Source organism: Salvelinus namaycush, chromosome 17 (genome assembly GCF_016432855.1).
Source record: "Salvelinus namaycush isolate Seneca chromosome 17, SaNama_1.0, whole genome shotgun sequence".
Lineage (NCBI taxonomy): Eukaryota > Metazoa > Chordata > Actinopteri > Salmoniformes > Salmonidae > Salvelinus > Salvelinus namaycush.
The window spans coordinates 17,761,968-17,775,350 of NC_052323.1; the positions used below are offsets into that span (position 1 = coordinate 17,761,968).

At 43.8% G+C, this 13,383-nt stretch overlaps 2 protein-coding genes across 3 annotated transcripts; both read right to left on the bottom strand.

The window, feature by feature from the left end:
• Positions 1–227: 227 nt before the first annotated feature.
• LOC120062033 (zinc finger protein 629-like) lies at positions 228–3,305 on the bottom strand. Its single transcript, XM_039011838.1, has 5 exons — positions 3,030–3,305; positions 2,340–2,778; positions 2,112–2,236; positions 1,787–1,931; positions 228–1,255 (listed from the first exon to the last, which is right to left on the bottom strand). Exons 2-5 carry the CDS (start codon positions 2,641–2,643, stop codon positions 471–473), a joined length of 1,359 nt encoding a protein of 452 aa, XP_038867766.1. The 5' UTR covers positions 2,644–2,778; positions 3,030–3,305; the 3' UTR covers positions 228–470.
• A 4,718-nt stretch (positions 3,306–8,023) lies between these two features.
• Positions 8,024–13,119, bottom strand: LOC120062379 (zinc finger protein 235-like). 2 transcript variants are annotated; one of them, XM_039012309.1, is made up of 5 exons: positions 12,904–13,119; positions 11,920–12,272; positions 11,628–11,767; positions 10,072–10,129; positions 8,024–9,974 (listed from the first exon to the last, which is right to left on the bottom strand). In XM_039012309.1, exons 2-5 carry the CDS (start codon positions 12,242–12,244, stop codon positions 8,572–8,574), a joined length of 1,926 nt encoding a protein of 641 aa, XP_038868237.1. In that variant the 5' UTR covers positions 12,245–12,272; positions 12,904–13,119; the 3' UTR covers positions 8,024–8,571. The 2 variants fall into 2 exon arrangements, with proteins under 2 accessions (XP_038868237.1, XP_038868238.1); XM_039012310.1 differs by having other exon boundaries at positions 12,762–13,119.
• Between the last annotated feature and the right edge of the window lie 264 nt (positions 13,120–13,383).

Consider the following 13,383-nt stretch of genomic DNA (forward strand, 5'->3'; position numbering starts at 1 on the left):
CTAAAAAAATATCCCAATTCCCCAGGGCAGTGACTGGGGACATTGCCCTGTGTAAGGTGTCGTCTTTCGGATGGGATGTTGCACTTATCGTAAGAGTAGGGGTGTTAACCCCGGTGTCCTGGCTAAATTCCCAATCTGGCCCTCATACCATCACAGTCACCTAATCATCCCCAGCTTACAATTGGCTCATTCATCCCCCCTCCTCTACCCTGTAACTATTCCCCAGGTTTATTTTTTATACATTTGCAAAATATTCTAAAAACCTGTTTTTGCTTATTCATTATGGGGTATTAAGTGTAGATTGAGAAAAATAACAATTGAATCAATTTTAGAATAAGGCTATAACGTAATAAAATGTGGAAAAAGTCAAGGGGTCTGAATACTTTCCAAATGCACTGTAAGAACACTCATTTTCCATTTTAAAATGTTTTCTCCCATTAGCTCCTACTGAATGTGACCCTGTTGACCATTTACCCAGTAGAGGGGAGAGCGTTGCCATCCTGGTCATACTCATCCTCATGGTATGGCAGGCCCTGGTGTACCCTCTGGTAGTGCACCCTCAGGTTGCCCCTGTGGGCGAACCTCTTGCCACACTCCTGGCAGACGAAGGGTCTCTTCCCCAGGTGGACGTCTCTCTGGTGGGCCCGGAGGTTCCCGCTGCGGGCAAAACGCTTTCCACACTGGGTGCAGCCAAACGGCCTTTCCCCTGTGTGGACACGGGTGTGCACCGTGAGCTCTGACGGAGTCAGGAAGCTCTTGTCGCATACCAAGCAGGGGTACATCCTCACCCCTGTGTGGCGCAGCAGGTGTCTGCGCTGGTGGGACGGGTAGCTGAAGCTCTTGCCGCAGTACGGGCAAGTGTAGGGTCTCGCCCCGCCCAGTGTGTGTGCGTGACCTTGTGCGTGTTTCTGAGCGTGTGCATTGGGGTGTGGTCTGACTGGATCCTTGGCAGCCAATGACCAGCGGTTCTGATGAACTAGGCCCCTCCCTCTGTCGTCTCTTGGTCTCAGGCCTCTCTGGGATTGGTTGGTTTGGTCCTGTGACTGTCGGGGCTCTCTCTGCTCTAGTACCTGGTCTGGGCTCTGGTCCAGGAAGCTTGGATCCTGAATCTCTAGAGGAACCCCACTGGCCCAGGGGTCAAGCCCAGGAGACCTGTGGTCAGGTCTGGGAGAGAAATGTCCAACCCGGGGGCCATGGAAGAAGGAGGTGGAGCTCTGGCTCTGAAGAGGTCTGGGGTCTCCCTCCCAATGGGATACTACCAAGAGATAGGAACAACATCATGAAGGGGGCTCAATACACTCATTCCAACAATTCCACAAGTATAAAATACAATACAGTATGAAAAGACAAGGTTTATTTGCTCTAAAATCGCAGCGTCTAGTTGCGATAGTTGTAGGCCAAAATGCTTAATTTTGCGTGCGGCAATTCTGACATTTTGGATGGCAATTTGCAATGATTTTGTCACGAAAATTCGCTGACGGGGGGAAAAGTTTGTTGACGGTTTGATTGAACAATTGTATGCAGTAAAAGTGCGGTGACTGGTTAAGATTGAAAGCCCTCTTTTTGTACTGAGGTGATTGGACAGTTTTATGTGGTAATGTAAATATTGATTTGGACTATTTTATGCAATAATAGTGTGGTGATTGGAAAATTTGCAAGCCCTAGCATAATATGCAAGGAATTGTTGATTCACCCAAAAAAATTATCTATCGTAGAATCGCTAAATCCTGGAGGGACTGTAAAACACAACTTGTAGATTGATTGGTTAAGAATTACACTTCCTTACACTTTGCCTTGGTCCCTGTTGTGTCAGACAAGGGTTCTCCCAGCCTCTGACCCCCAGCAGAAGAGCTCCTCCCTGGCCCTTGGCCCTCCCCCTCCACAGGGGCAGGGTGGGGCTCCTCGAACTGTGGAAGAGGGCAATGTTTAAGCTGAAGGGAAAGAATAAAACATTAATGTGGGGGCCAGCGTCACAGCTGTGTTAACAGCCTTTGAATAAATGAACCATTGAAAACTCAAAGCAGCATGACTATCTTTGTGACATAGAATAAAATGGTAATTAAATAGAGAAAGACAGACATTCTTATTGTGTTAGAGAATGACTGACTGACCTCTTCTTTGATGGAGGACCCCTCCAGCTCAGTTCTCTCCTTTTTCATCCTGTGGGACTTCTTACACCCGCTGTCCTGGACCAGTGGGGGGGTCTCAGAGGCCGCATCCGAATCCCAGCTTGAACCTGAACAAACGGTGCAGGACAGACAACCAGACAGTAGTTTAGGGGTGTTTTCAACCAAAATGTTCCTAAGATCATTTTCAGATGAGACATCTGGTTTTCTTACCAGCCCTTGGTTCAGACTGCTGCCTAGGGCTGCCATCTCCTCCTGTTTTTCTCACTGGTCCTTCTACCACATCCATTAGGCCCTCTCCTTCTTCTTCCTCTCCTTCCTTCTTCAGCCTCCTCTCTGCCCGCTCCAGCCTCCCCCTCAGGCCTGTGATCTCCTCTCCTCTCTGTGTAAGCTCCTCCTGCTGCTCACACAGACTGCTCTCAAAGATTTTGGCAATCTCACACACCGCTGCCGCCAGCAGGGAGTCCATGACGGTGGCCAGCTGGGCATGAAACGTGTTCCTTACAGACTCCAGCATTGTGGCTATGTTGGTGTCTTTACCCCCTGCTCTGGGGGCAACAGGGGTAGATAGGGTGGAGGTTTACACCGAGTCCCAAGGAGAGGAGCACTTCTTTGCTGTCAATCAGGTGGGGTGGTGAAGAGGAGGATGTCACTATGGTAGAAGATGATACAGTAATTTATAAAGATGTGACCCTCTATCTGACATACAGCAATGTTGAAGTCAACCTGGCTACATCCGTCTCCTCTCCAGTCCACCAGTTATCTGGATCTGAGCCAGTCTGTGAAGCATAACTAGCTACAAAGCCAAGTAGCCAACACCACACCCTTCCAGAATCACTGCTCGTTAGCTGGCTAAACCACTAATATCCAGTCTACATGCTGTTAATAACAGATAAGACTTACCTGAAAACAAACACTGAAGACTGTGAAGAGTGCAGCCAGGCAAATCAAGATAGCTAGACAGCTAAACAAGGGTAGCTCTGGATGGCAGACTCAGTTAACGTTATCTAGCTAGCTGGTTAACAAAGACGCAAGAAACCTGGAAGAGCAGTTACTGTATGTAGCTACAGTACTTGCTTTATTGGTCGAGTCATTTGGAATTCGAGTAGACAACTCAAACTCTCAGATTTATGGATTTTTCAATTGACTAAAATGGCTAGCGAAATCTATGGAAGCAAGCCATGTTGATTCTCAGTCTCGCGATAATGAGACGTTCTTCTCTACGGGATTTGCAATTCCCTAGCCGGAAAGATGGAGTGACCACAAAAGGGAAATGAGTTTGGAGATCTAAAGTTTTTTATTTTATTAACAACAAATCAATACAGGAAGTACATGTGGGAACGCAAGTATATATAAATAATATACAAAGGACAATTGGGCTAGGGGGTACAATATCACATTACACAAGGACCTTAAGGGACAAACATACACTTATAATTCGAACAGCTTTCTTGTTAGTAGAGTATTTAATTGTCCTTAAATATAGTTACATTTATTTTTGTAAGGTAAGAAAATGTGGTGTTTTGATTGTAAATTTACATTTGTGAATATGAAATTTGGCCAAAAGAATAATGAAATAAATTACATATAATTGTTTCTGCTTATTTCTATCGTAAGTAAATAATCCAAGCAGTACCTCTCTCCACAATAGTGTAAAATCTTCATAAATGCGTTCAATTATAAATCTACTGATGTCTTGCCACAGTTTCCTTACATGAATACAATGCCAAAAAAGATGCAACACCGTCTCTGGGTGGTCATTACAAAAGGTACAATTTGAGTTTATGTTTTCCTTAAACTTCTTCATTTAGTGGCTGGCAGGATATTATTTATGAACAATTTTAAAGGAAACTTCCTTAATGTTGTTAACAAGTAGGTATGTGTGTGGCAACATCCAAACTTTTTTCCAACAAATATTATCAATAAATCTGTTCCAATAAGGCATGAGATAAGGTATAGATACAACATCCTGCTGAAACAAGTTTCGTATCGCTCTGTTGTTGCATGGACCAAAAGAGAAACAAATCTTTCCTACTGATGAGTTAACAGGGTCAACGGAAGGTAGGCTCTGAGGGTCAGGTCTTGACACATTCCTGAATAATAAAGCAACACCTGAGGGTATGGCATCTAAAACAATTGCAAAATCTTTAGGTGTTACAGGGAACTTGTAACGTGATAAGAATTCCTCATAACTAAGTAAAAAACCCTCTGCATTTACCAGTTGGCTCACCAATAGAATATTATTTCGGAACCAATATTCTAAAAACAAAGAAGTATTTTTATACAATATATCCCGATTATTCCATATATAATATCTGCGTGGAGAAAAAATATGCTTATAAATTAAGGACCATGACAAGAAACCCTGCCGATGAAAAGCAGACAGTTTCACTAACTCAAATCTAGGTGAGGTGCCATATTTCAATTTGACAGAGCTGTTACCATTTGTATAGTCTTAATATCCTTACAGAACAAATCCCCAAAGCCAAGTCTCTCAAGGGGGTGGAAGATGAACTGATGCTCTACTGTGTCAAATGCTTTATAAAAATCTAAAAGTAATATGAAGCTATCCTCAGTTATTAGGTCTGAGTAGTCAAGTATGTATAATACTAGTCTCATATTGTTAGAAATATGTCTGTTCCTCATGAAGCCAGACTGTGTTTCATCAATGATTGCATCCAGGACTTCTTTATTTATTTTTGCAAGTAGTAAGGCTACCATCTTATAGTGATTATTAAGAAGACAAATTGGACGCCAGTTATCGATGAGCAGCACTTATTTTTTAGGTTTAGGTATCAGTGTTATTAACCCCTGACTCATTGTAGGAGGGAGAACATTGTTTTTAATACTCTCTAAAAAATACTTCAAATAGGAAGGGAGCTACTTGTTCAGAAAATCATTTGTAAGATTCTGAAGTAATTCCATTAACACCTGGAGATCTAAAGCACAGACAAAAGGGATTAACCCAGACTGGGGTTATATAATTGAAGCATCCGTTTAGAAGGTTCTCACCACATATGGTAGTGAGAGAATGTCCAGTCACGGTTAGTGGGAGAGGATGGAACTAGGTGAAACTGGGCCGACATTCTGCTATTTTTCTCATCGATTAAACATCTGATCTCAATACATGTTTCTGTTCCCAAAACTACGAACACAGTACACTAAATTTGATAGACTTGACTCTTCGCCAAAGTTTTTAAAAATTGCGTTGTTTAGGAGTGCAAGGTCGAATTAAGTTTGTGCACACACGCATATCACCGAGGAGGCGTTCCCTAACAAAAGTATGCAAATACATGCTACAACGCGCTAATAGGATCTCGCGCTTGGTCCTGCCCACTATGCTTCATTTGCTCCCATTGGAAACGACACATATGAACTATTTTGGGTTAGTTCTATCTTTATCTAAAGCCTTAAACTTCAAATCTGTTTTGTAATACTGACTGGCCAAACAGCAAGTTACAAGTGACAAATCGTGTTGGTTTGTGACAGCAGTCATTTGCTGACACGGCTACGCTAGTTGTCATAGTTCATAGTAACTAAGGGTGTGTGCACAGTGGTATAGGCTGATTGGTAACCATCAGAAGTTACAGTATGCAGCAAGCTAAGGTTACAACACATGCCATGGACGTTTCCCAATTGTTTTGAATGGTCAAAATCATAGTGTAAGAACACTTCTAAAGCCTCAAAGGATAAGATTATCCAATTTCCAAAACAAGTCCTTTTTGGCTAGCCACAGCAGTCAACTAGTTAGTGGTTTAGCTTTCTGGTACATTCACTCATTTGTTTAAACATTTAGCAAGCTCGTTAGCTACCACATGTTCTTGTCAAACTGTCAACATAGTAGCTAGCAAGCAACAAGATATGCCAAATAAGTCTTAAAACCATTTGCCGGCAAATAAATCAGATTTGACTACTCAGACAAGTCAAATTGCCAGGAATCATATTTGTATCTGACTTCACACCACCTACTAAGGTGGTTTGAAACGTGGCTTGAAATATCAGATTCCATGTGCTTTTGGCTGTTCAGACTGCAGGAAAATGAACAGATTCAAATTGGATATGCGAAAAAAGAAAAGAAAAACGATTTGAGTCACTTCAATGTGAACATGGCTTTTAACTGTACCTGAAGATCTAACGACTTGAAATAATTATTGCAAATGAGGAACATGTACTATTTGTTATCCTTTATTACTGGAGGTCTCCACTGCCCATGTTTGTGCAAGCATTGCAATTCATAAAAGGTCACTAATAAACTGGGTGATCCATGAAAAACCCTATTGAAGAATGCATGACCTATTGAAGAAAGTCAACCTCCAGTAAATACATTTTATTAATGTAAAAAAAAACAAAAAAAAACTGGAGCAAAAGTACACTGCTCAAAAAAATAAAGGGAACACTTAAACAACACAATGTAACTCCAAGTCAATCACACTTCTGTGAAATCAAACTGTCCACTTAGGAAGCAACACTGATTGACAATAAATTTCACATGCTGTTGTGCAAATGGAATAGACAAAAGGTGGAAATTATAGGCAATTAGCAAGACACCCCCAATAAAGGAGTGGTTCTGCAGGTGGTGACCACAGACCACTTCTCAGTTCCTATGCTTCCTGGCTGATGTTTTGGTCACTTTTGAATGCTGGCGGTGCTTTCACTCTAGTGGTAGCATGAGACGGAGTCTACAACCCACACAAGTGGCTCAGGTAGTGCAGCATCCAGGATGGCACATCAATGCGAGCTGTGGCAAAAAGGATTGCTGTATCTGTCAGCGTAGTGTCCAGAGCATGGAGGCGCTACCAGGAGACAGGCCAGTACATCAGGAGACGTGGAGGAGGCCGTAGGAGGGCAACAACCCAGCAGCAGGACCGCTACCACCGCCTTTGTGCAAGGAGGAGCACTGCCAGAGCCCTGCAAAATGACCTCCAGCAGGCCACAAATGTGCATGTGTCAGCATATGGTCTCACAAGGGGTCTGAGGATCTCATCTCGGTACCTAATGGCAGTCAGGCTACCTCTGGCGAGCACATGGAGGGCTGTGCGGCCCCACAAAGAAATGCCACCCCACACCATGACTGACCCACCGCCAAACCGGTCATGCTGGAGGATGTTGCAGGCAGCAGAACGTTCTCCACGGCGTCTCCAGACTCTGTCACGTCTGTCACATGTGCTCAGTGTGAACCTGCTTTCATCTGTGAAGAGCACAGGGCGCCAGTGGCGAATTTGCCAATCTTGGTGTTCTCTGGCAAATGCCAAACGTCCTGCACGGTGTTGGGCTGTAAGCACCCCCACCTGTGGACGTCGGGCCCTCATACCACCCTCATGGAGTCTATTTCTGACCGTTTGAGCAGACACATGCACATTTGTGGCCTGCTGGAGGTCATTTTGCAGGGCTCTGGCAGTGCTCCTCCTTGCACAAAGGCGGAGGTAGCGGTCCTGCTGCTGGGTTGTTGCCCTCCTACGTCCTCCTCCACGTCTCCTGATGTACTGGCCTGTCTCCTGGTAGCGCCTCCATGCTCTGGACACTACGCTGACAGACACAGCAAACCTTCTTGCCACAGCTCGCATTGATGTGCCATCCTGGATGAGCTGCACTACCTGAGCCACTTGTGTGGGTTGTAGACTTCGTCTCATGCTACCACTAGAGTGAAAGCACCGCCAGCATTCAAAAGTGACCAAAACATCAGCCAGGAAGCATAGGAACTGAGAAGTGGTCTGTGGTCACCACCTGCAGAACCACTCCTTTATTGGGGTGTCTTGCTAATTGCCTATAATTTCCACCTTTTGTCTATTCCATTTGCACAACAGCTTGTGAAATTTATTGTCAATCAGTGTTGCTTCCTAAGTGGACAGTTTGATTTCACAGAAGTGTGATTGACTTGGAGTTACATTGTGTTGTTTAAGTGTTCCCTTTATTTTTTTGAGCAGTGTATATTCCCTGGGCTTTTCTTTACAACATAGAGAATGTACTGTACAACGAACATGTTACATTTGTCATAATAACATAGAAATGATAGAGACGTGTTTACATGAAACTAAAAACATAAAACTAAAAACATGGCTCCAAGACGTTGAAATCAAAAATGCCATAAACCGGTCTGGCACTGACTTTAAAAAAAAATGTGATCCTGCAACCCCATATCACAGTTTGATCAGTGATACCCATATTAAGCACCATATCACAAACATTGACCACCAAATCACAAGTTTTTGCTCTTTTAGCATCCTCTCTCAGCATCATGTAAATTCACTGGCCACCAGGGTTGGGGTCAATTCCCTTTTCACTCAGCCAGTCAATGATTACAAAAAGACTAATTGAAAATAAACAGCACTTTTCAAATCACAAATGTAACTTCAAATGGACGTAACAATCTGACTTCCTGAATGTAATTGATCCCGGTCCTGCTGAACACTCCAACTTGACTAGGCCGAGCCATGTGTGGACAGACTCAGGCATGGACAGTTTCATAGTGGATCCTCAGGGAGTTACTGTTGTGGAAAGTCCTGTTACAGCGAGGACAGCAGGACCGCGGGTTGGGTTTCTTGAATTGGTGGACTTGTAGCAGATGTCTCTTACGTTCGGCCATGGTCTCAAATTGCTGGACACACCTGAGGCATTGGTACTTCTTCCCCGGGTGGGCGGACCTCCTGTGGCTGATCAAGATGGGGTGACAGCGGAATTTCTTGCCGCACTCTTCGCAGCTGAGCGGTTTCTCACCTGTGTGGATGCGGAAGTGTTGAACGAGGCTCATCTGTGAACTTAGCAGCTTTTTACACACTGTGCATTGAAACAGGCCGTCTGTTTCTGTCATTTGCTTCCGTTTGCTGTTTGCCTTTGCACGTCGATCGTCTTTGCTCTTTGACTTAATGGCAGGCTGCTGCTCAGCACCGTTAGCAATGGGATCCTCCACTGGTGCAGTCCAGGAGAGGTATCTGCTGCTCTCCTCACCCCCGTACACATCCGCATGGGCTTTACGCAAATGTAATATCAGGAACTGCTTTACACGGAACCTCTGCCCACACTGGTTACAAGGGTACGGTCTCTCACCTGTGTGAATGCGTTCGTGGACCTGCAGGGAACTTGCAGAAGTGTACTCCTTATGGCAAACGTGACAAGAATAAAGTTGTGGATGTGTGCTGCCTTTAGGGGAGCCATCTTTGTTGTTGGGGGAGGTAGGTTTGTCTTTGGGTGGTAGAGGTTTGGCCTTGCTGGAAGAAAGAGGTTTGTTGTTGGGGGAAGTAGGCTTTGTTCTGCTGGGGGAGAGGGATTTCACTTTGTGGTTGATAGAGTTCGACTTTTCTTTAACGTTAGAGCAAGGTTTGTTCTTTTCTGTTTTGCCGTGGCTGTTCAATGTGTGCACACGGAGTGCACTTGGATACGGAAACTTTTTGGGACACTTAGGACATTTGTATGTCCCCTTGTTATGAGACCTCATGTGCACAGAAAGGCCAAACTCTCTGTGAAAGCCCTTCCCACAGTATTTGCAGCAGAAACTCTTGTCAGTTCCACTGGTTGTTGCTTCTTCCTCTGCATTAGGTTCCATTTTTAAATGCTTTCTTCTCCTTCCTACCTTCTTTTTCACTATGTCACTCGTTTTCCCATGTGTCCCCTCTCTGTGTTTGCTTTGTAAGTCACAATCTTTTCCTTGTCTTGTGCTGTGCCTCAAGACATTCTTGTCTAATAAGACACTGCTCTGGGGTTCCGGATTTTCTTGTTTGAATGTGCACAACAGACTACCATGGGTCTTCCTCAGCCCCCGCCCCACTGAACCACAACCATACCCTGACCCGGCCGCGCTCAGTTCAGGTATGTCTTTTAACCGTCTGTTTAACAACCGCTCCGCAGCCGACCCTGGAGGAGAGAGGAGCGGAAAGAGCGGGATCAGTAATGATGTCCTGCACCAGGAGCTGAATTACAATTACGAGGGGCAAGGATGATTTACTCTTACCTTTTCGTGGAGGACTCCTGGCTAGGGCTGTCAGCAAGTGGTTATCAAAATCTTCAGCCTGCTAAAACACACTCATAATGAATATGCTCACAACCAAAAACGCCACCAAAGTACTACTAAAGCAGACATTTAAAGAGTGACTTTGATGATAAAAAATATAAAATCATGGAAATCCAGATGTTTTAGGCTTTGTTATAGTGAAACGTCAATTTATTTAGACAGTTCGTTGCAAAAGTGATATATTTAGGTGTTTTGGTAGCAAACCTAGCTCTTTTTGCCCCTCGCAGTTCAACTCTGATGTAGAGGGGCCTTAAGAAGGTTCATCTCAAGGGACGGGTTCGGTTTGAAATGTACTCCCTTCTAGATATGCTGGGTGGTACCACATCATCTCAAGGGAGGGGTTCGGTATGAAATACACTCCCTTCTAGATATGCTGGGTGGTACCACATCATCTCAAGGGAAGGGTTCGGTATGAAATACACTCCCTTCTAAATATTCTGGGTGGTACCACGTCAAGGCTTGCTATAAAGGCAGGTGACAACGCACCTTATTTGGTAATGGTCTTGGTAAGTGGAGTGTGCCAATATAGTTTGCGTTATGCTTCCTTGACTAGACCTCTGACTTTACACAAAATTGCAAAGGCACTAAAGCATATTTCCACATTTGACCAAATTCAACCTTTTTGCTTACTGTCTCATACACATCTATGAGCTTCTATGAAGAAGAAAAAAACATGTAGGCAAATTGGATTATACGTTTATATTCGTAGCTACATCCATCGTAACGAGAAATAGATGACAATGGTGATCATCTCAACTTGTTGTATTTTTTCCCAACTGCTATGACAGAATGGTGGCGCATTGTGAGTTTTAATCCCACATGGGGCAGATAAATATATTTTTTTAAATACTTCATTTACAATATTCATCCCGTGCCCACACACTTCTAATTCTGAAAAGCATTCTTGTGAGAAGAGTCGCCCTTGTAGTCATTGTAGGTTTTCATACAATACCCAAGACCAATCTGTGAGTTAATTTGACCATTGGAAAAAGAGCTACTGCGTAAATACTGCAATGCTGGTTGGATTGAGCCCCTAATCTTAATTTTCAAGGTTATGATTGCACCTTTCTTCCCAATACAATAACGCAATAAATGTGAGGCCACATTTCATGGGGATTCAAACTTACACCGCAAGGTTGTAAGTAGATGTCAGAAACTCAGCACCTTACCACTGTGAGCTAACTGTCCAGAGCCATATTTCTGTGATGCACATCATTTTATTATCAGAGCATGCCAGTGGACATCTGGTAAATATGCTTTAATGAGAAAGTGTTTGGATCAGGTACAACTACGTTTACCCACCCCAATTCCCCCAACCTGAATGCATTTTTTGAAAATGTGAATGTGTTGGGCAAAGGCTGTAATTGGGGTTGAGAGTTACCCTTTAACCTAATTAACAGAAGACATTTTTTTGTTCAGCCGTGTGCTACATTTGGGTGTGCACTATGACTGTCTGTTTATTGATTCAGGTTTCCCACACCGGACCGGTCACTGACCTCTTGTTTGATGTTAGGGATGCGCCATAGAGACACACTCAGTGGTCGCAGGTCCACCCATGGCCATTCATTTTCCTTTTTGATCTTCGAGGGTGGAATTAGAGAATCTTCTGACTGAAGGGGCTCACACCAATCGGGTACTGCATAGAAACCCAAAGATAGAAATGTAATGACACAGAAAAATAAAGCTCAGCTGACACCAACTGGGAGGGGAAAAAATGCATATCATGTCTACACAGTTATCAAGACCTGAAATTGTATGTTGCTATTTGTCTACGCAATATCAAGTTACCTTCTTCTTCTATCTCAGCAATTGTCGTCACGTTAGTGACTGTTTGCTCAGAGGTGTTGGCAGCCGTACCATCCAAATCCTTTATTTTTCCACCCTCCTTCAACCTCATCTCTGCCAGCCTCAGCTTCCCGTTCAATGCTGAGATCTCCTCTACACTCTGCGTCAGCTCTGCCTGCTGCTCACTCAGACTGCCCTCAAAGATCTTGGAGATCTCACACACGGCTGCAGTGAGCAGGGAGTCCATGACGGAGGACAGCTGCAACCTGAAGGTGTTCTGCACCTTCTCCGACATCTTTAATCTCCCTGGCTCAGGTTTGTGTGACATCACCCAGGTTCTAGAGTTGGAAGCTCAGCTGTCAATCAAGACGAATCATGTAAACATCAGGAGGTTAAACAGGACAACAGTACAGTAGACTAACGCTGTATTCAAGATCAGGAATTTTTTGGGCATATTTGACCACATAAAAAATGTAAAGATTCTAACTTTAAACTGAAGAAAATACTGCTGGGATTGTTTTCAAACTAAAGAAACGATGCTGATTAGGGAGTGATCAAAGAGGTATTGCAGAAGGTGCAGCTTTAATACGATGCTTTTGTTAACACTTTGTCATCAACATAACATTTATACCTCAAATACCTTAATTATTTAACTTTAAAAAAAACGGATATATCCGGATTTATGGCGATGTAGTAACGTTACACGACCCGAGATGAAGACACTGTGGACTAGCACAAGCGAGTTTAACATGTCTTGTGTCACATAGATAACTCTATAAACGTATATACATGCACGTTATACTGTTTCTAATGTTGTCATTTGCAAAGATGTGTGCATTGCTTACAGGCGAGCAAGTCCAACACAACATGCAGTGAACGTGCATTGCTAGCTAGTGAGCTAGCTGGGGGTCCGCGCGCGAAAACGTAAACATGTCAAGAGACATTGATGGCAGACACATTGATGGCAGTCAGTCGGTCAGCACGAACCTGCTAAAACAGCGGTCTCTAAAACAACTGACTCCGTTGGCTTGGTCGTCGACGTATTTTGGTGTATATCTTCAACGTATGGAGCATGCAATATAAACAATATTTACTTTTGTTAGAACTGTCCGCTGTAGTGCAAATGCTCGAATTAGCTACCACACCAACATTTTTCCGACTGGACCTCGCCTCTCGGCCAACCCTCGCGATGTTCCATATCCAATAAGATTCCGATGTGTACCTGAGCACTGGCACGAGATTCCAATAGGGTCCAGCTGCGACGTCATCTCTCAGAGCAGTCATCCCTCAGGGTCTCTTCTTCTTCGATGAGGTTTAACGGCGGTTGGCATCCAATAAATGTTGCATTACCGCGACCTACTAGACTGGAGTACAACCCCCTATACTTTGCTTGAACAAAATAAACAAATACCCAACCATCTAACACTACACTCACAAAAAATTAAAATAAATAACACCACCCTACTC

Excerpts from the sequence above, each read along its gene's own strand:
- LOC120062033 (XM_039011838.1), bottom strand. The coding sequence starts at position 2,643 with ATGCTGGAGTCTGTAAGGAACACGTTTCATGCCCAGCTGGCCACCGTC. Across the intron at positions 1,932-2,111 it reads GGTCCTCCATCAAAGAAGAG|CTTAAACATTGCCCTCTTCC; the intron begins GTCAGTCAGTCA and ends CTTTCCCTTCAG. Across the intron at positions 1,256-1,786 it reads AACAGGGACCAAGGCAAAGT|TATCCCATTGGGAGGGAGAC; the intron begins GTAAGGAAGTGT and ends ATCTCTTGGTAG.
- LOC120062379 (XM_039012309.1), bottom strand. The coding sequence starts at position 12,244 with ATGTCACACAAACCTGAGCCAGGGAGATTAAAGATGTCGGAGAAGGTG. Across the intron at positions 11,768-11,919 it reads TGCTGAGATAGAAGAAGAAG|TACCCGATTGGTGTGAGCCC; the intron begins GTAACTTGATAT and ends GTTTCTATGCAG. Across the intron at positions 9,975-10,071 it reads CAGGAGTCCTCCACGAAAAG|GGTCGGCTGCGGAGCGGTTG; the intron begins GTAAGAGTAAAT and ends TCTCTCCTCCAG.